The following is a 5000-nucleotide window of genomic DNA, read 5'->3' as shown; positions in this document are numbered from 1 at the left end:
GAGGATGATGAAGATGAGCAACAGGACGATCTGGACGCTGATGACCAGGAGCTGAGAGAACAGGTGTGCTAGCATGGTCTCCAGGGAGCTCACGCCTTCAAAGACACAGACACACACACGCACACACACACACACACACACGCACACACACACAGACACACACACACACACACACACACACACACACACGCACACACACACAGAGACACAGACAGACGTATAAGAGTTCAGCATCGCCCGAATGCACACAGGCCCCTCAGTCTCACTCTCTTTCTTACTTTCTCAGGCGTCCTCACTCACCCTTCTTCTCTTTTTCTTTCCCTCCCTCCCTCCCTTCTATCTATCTATCTATACTCCCTCTCTCTGTCTCTCTCCTCTCACATGCCCAAGAGACCCAGCCTGTTGGGTTTACTAATTATAAACCTGTGCTGCCTTGAAATAGAGTGTGAGATTACAGGTTGTGGAGGTGTTTCAGGGTTGATACCAAACCTCTCCAAGGGCTAAAATTGTGCACCTGTGTGTAAATAAGAGTGTCTGTAAGTATCCAGGCAAGGACAGCAGACAGACCCGAGTATTTTAGGCTATACAGAGTTTATTTCCAGCTGTACTTTTGAAATACGAAAATGTCCCAAATTATAATGGGAATTGCTGTAGGACTGTAGACACCAATCAAGACTCGGGAGATGGAAGACGGAAGAACACTTGGAAGAATAAAATGCTGTCCATAGTTCAAATTGTTAGCATAAATGATACCTGCAACCCAACACCTGTCCAGCATGCCCTCTTTCCTCTCCAGCACAAACGACAAAGCAGTCAGTCCAACAGCCAGATAGAAGGTGATGCTGTAGACAGAGGAGAGGTGGAGAAGTGGAGGGGGGGGAGACAGAGGAGAGGTGGAGAGGGGGGGGAAGAGAGACGGAGGAGAGGTGGAGGGGGGGGCGAGAGACAGAGGAGAGGTGGAGAGATGGAGGGGGGAGAGGAGAGGTGGAGAGGGGGGGAGAGAGAGGAGAGGTGGAGAGGTGAGAGACAGAGGAGAGGTGGAGAGGGGGAGAGACAGAGGAGAAGTGGAGAGGGGGAGACAGAGGAGAGGTGAAGAGGGGGGGAGAGAGAGGAGAGGTGGAGGGGGGAGAGACAGAAAGAGAGAAGTCGGAAAGAGCAACGAAACGGAAAGAGCAAAAATAACAGACGGTGTACAAGTTGGTTTTTTCACTGTGAAGTTCAAGCACGCAAAGACAGCGGGAGTTATCACAGGAAAAGATCCTCTCTCGGTGACACATTTCTAGAGTTAGCTCAGGGCATTCAACTCGTTTTATCTTTAGCTTTCTTTGCATTCATTTTCTATACACCCATACATAGACGTCTATTGATCCCACAGAAATAGAAACACAGCCAAACACCTATTCTTTAAAGGTCGAGAGCTCTTCTGAATCCATCTGAGATTGTGTCCTTGCCAACACTATCCTTGTCTACCTTGCGATATCAGAAGCTATATAATATATCTAATACTCTGGTGGAACTATATAATATATCTAATACTCTGGTGGAACTATATAATATATATAATACTCTGGTGGAAATGTCCTACCTCAGAACAGCCCCTGGTGTGACGAAGGTGGTGAAATCTGTGTTGTTGCTGCCATAAATGGGCTCCTCGAACTACAAACACATGAAGAGAATCTCACAGAAAGCCAACTGATATTCATTGACAAAATTGTGTGTGTTTGTGTGTGTGTGTGTTTTGTGTGTTTATGTGTGTATGTGTGTGTGTTTGTGTGTTCATGTGTGTGTGTGTGTGTTTGTGTGTTTATGTGTGTGTGTGTGTGTGTGTGTGTGTGTGTGTGTGTATGTTTATGTGTGTGTGTGTGTGTGTGTGTGTGTGTGTGTGTGTGTGTGTGCACTGGGAGAGGGGTGTTCCTGTAAAAGTGTTCAATGTGACAATCGGGTTCTTACCTTAATAGGTGGAGCCACCATATAAGCCATAGTACCCAGTTTTGCCTGGACAAACCCCTGTAACACAGCGTAGTTGGATCATTTAGGGGTACAGATCCGGGATCAATTTTCCATGAAAATGAACAGTGAATTAAAGTTGCCACATTATATCTGACTTAAATGTTGATCAGTTTGGTCCCGACCTGTTTGGAGCCACACCTATGTTTGCATTCACAGAGGTATTTGTGTCGTGGATGTGCTGGCTTCTACACAAACAGACTCTGCAGAACAGACGACTGCCACTTACCTCAAAGGCATCGTGAAGCTTCTTCTGCAGCATTAATGCAATTTGACGATCTGAAAAAAAATAAAAAATGCTTTACTTCACAAAATAATCACTTTCTTGAATACTGGGCAGAATATTTGAAGAAAATCAACTGTATTTGAAAGTTCAAAAGGCATTCATGAGCAATCAAACACTACCACCTAGTGGTGTGGCATGCAGTTACACCAATAATTGGGGAAGGTGTCGATCTCAAATGAACCAGTAGTAGGCGGTAGGGAGACTCACTGGTGAGGTCCAACCAGACATGCACAGAACCGCCATCCACCACCTCCTCTGAAGTCCGGGGGTTCAGCATTCTACAGAATACAATGGAAGAACAAGGAGACAAAACAGAAGAACTTAACCGACCATCTATACAAACATAGACAAATCTATTATCTATCTTATTTATCTATTTTAAATATAATAAAAAAACAGATTTGTTTTATACTGTCTACTTCATACTTTGTTGCATGACAGACTCTGTATGTTTCCATGTTTCGGATGACTGGAGTGCAACTTTTCTTTCTGACCGATCTTGCAGGGTTTGACGGACAAGCCCGACAAGACTTTCCACCGCCGTGGCACGGTGATTTCCAGCCTTCGGCTATGCGGCTCTGCCTTTGCCGCCTTCCTTAAGCCTCCAGCTGAATAGGTAACCTATCACATGATGCCTGCTCTGTTTGCTGCCGCACAGGGCTGGTGAGCCCAACGGGGAAAACACCAGTCGAGTCAAGTACGCCCTCTGTGACAGTCAGAATTGACCATCCACCCACAGGCTATTAAGGAACCTGCCAGAGGGTGGAATCTACTTAAGTGAACACTAAGGGTTAGGGTTCAATCTTGACCTTGCTTTGAAGCAGAAGTTTGGTGTAGTTCCTGGCTTGTGGGTCTGTGACATTGCTGTGTTTTAGCTTTCAGATAGGAACTTCAGTAATGCAGTTTTCTACACTGGCATTTAAGACATTTAAGGCGGTTCTGAAAGAATTGGGAATAACTCACATATAAAGTACTCTGAAGTTACAAACAGGGTACTTGCAGCTACGGGATACACAGCTGCAGTGTCAATTAAAACTAGCAGAGTACACCGACAAATTACAACACCACCCATGGTCATGTGACCTGTCTTATGACTAAAAAAGAACGGGAAGGCAAAAAGAGAAGTGAGAAGTACAGTCAGGGTCAGGGGTCGGTTAAGGACTAATTTGCCAGAAATCTGACTACATTAGATCTATTCTTGACTGCACTGGCTGGTTCAACTCTCTTAAGTAGCCTGCATGTCTATGACATGCCTTGTGTGTGTTTTCACTCGGGAGGAAGAATTCTCCATAATGTCTGAGAGCGTGCTCATAAAGGACTTGTGCACTCACCTCTTGGTCAAGTAGCTGGTGAAGTTTTTGCCAAACTCTATAACTCCCCAATATTCCCCATTATGGGCGCCAGCAAAGGCTTCCGCATGGGACAGGTTGACCTGAGAAACAGATGCCAAATCTCTAGTTTTCTCTCTTAAACAAAGAACAACACACATCATTATATTGATCTCAAACCTGACAAAACAATAATAATAATACAATTGTTTACTCATCTAAAAACTATTTACCTGATGAATGGCATATTATCATAACCTGGGTGAAATAAAATTCACAGGCCTGCCCTGATTTGTAAATCTAAGAGTTTTGTGCAATTGCATGTTCTGCAATACACCCTGCCCCCTTACGAAATAAATGTCTGTTCAGATACAAATGATCTACATAAGGCAGAAACGAAACCTTGCTGTTAAATCTGTAGCATTCCAGCTGAATTTGATAACCAAAACAGGAAGTGAAAATGAGCCTGAAAATGCCCCCGATCAAAGGTTCTGAGCAACAACGCAACATCATATTTAACCAGGGGTTTAAAAGAGGATGCTCATAACTAATTACAAGCAGGTCCACTTACAAAATAACTCATCAACGTAACCATGTATACTGTGTAAATTAGATGTCACTGGTCCGTTTAAAGGAAAACTGGCCTTTACTGAGGTATTGATTTATTGATGCTGCATGCTGCTTACTTTGTTACTATACATTACCCAAAGTCTAAACACTGATAACAGAGCATGAGAGGAGAGGGAAGATGTCACACCTGGATGATGCTAGAGTTGTCCAGGAAGGAGAGGAGCGATCGGCTTAAGGAGTATGGGCTGGTTTCGTTGTTCACCACGGCCACCTGAATACCCTTGGGATCCCCACCGATGCATAAACACATGAGAGAGATCTGGATAACAGGAAGCAGGAACTGGAAACACAGGGACCTGTGGAGATGCAGGGGCGCACCACACTGGAATTGTCACACAATTCAAACACAGCAACATTTGAATGGAAAGAGCTACACATTTTAAACTAACTCATGAACTGCTGTTGAGTTTGACTGTGGACATGTTGTTCAATTAGTGATGGCTGAAAAGCTCACTCTTTGTGAGGTGCCAACAAAAATATCATCATCACCATCATCATCATCATCATCATCAGCAGCATCATCATCATCATCACCAGCAGCAGCAGCAGCCTACCCTGGCATCCTCTTCATCCGTACCATTGTCTTGATCACCAGAGCAGCAATGTTCCGCCACTTTGGCATCACGTGTGTCACCCTCACCTTCCAGTCCGCTGATTTACACACACATGCACAAACACGCACGCACACACACACACACACACAACACACACATCATACACAGACCAAAAACACATTAGATAGTTCATTA

At 44.5% G+C, this 5000-nt stretch overlaps 1 protein-coding gene across 3 annotated transcripts in view; it reads right to left on the bottom strand.

The window, feature by feature from the left end:
* Positions 1-5000, bottom strand: part of abch1 (ATP-binding cassette, sub-family H, member 1) — a 21486-nt gene that overhangs the window by 5472 nt on the left and 11014 nt on the right. For all 3 annotated transcript variants that reach the window (XM_031578944.2, XM_031578945.1, XM_031578946.2), the window contains exons 9-17: positions 4806-4902; positions 4379-4547; positions 3625-3725; positions 2501-2571; positions 2237-2286; positions 1951-2007; positions 1586-1656; positions 754-842; positions 1-95 (exon numbers count right to left, since the gene is read on the bottom strand). The exon at positions 1-95 is cut by the window's left edge and continues 9 nt beyond it. In XM_031578944.2, coding sequence (XP_031434804.1) covers positions 1-95; positions 754-842; positions 1586-1656; positions 1951-2007; positions 2237-2286; positions 2501-2571; positions 3625-3725; positions 4379-4547; positions 4806-4902 — 800 coding nt within the window. The remainder of the gene's footprint in view (positions 96-753; positions 843-1585; positions 1657-1950; positions 2008-2236; positions 2287-2500; positions 2572-3624; positions 3726-4378; positions 4548-4805; positions 4903-5000) is intronic.

This window comes from Clupea harengus, chromosome 13, assembly GCF_900700415.2.
Source record: "Clupea harengus chromosome 13, Ch_v2.0.2, whole genome shotgun sequence".
In the NCBI taxonomy this organism is placed as follows: Eukaryota; Metazoa; Chordata; class Actinopteri; order Clupeiformes; family Clupeidae; genus Clupea; species Clupea harengus.
This window is presented reverse-complemented; position numbering and strand designations above follow the sequence as displayed.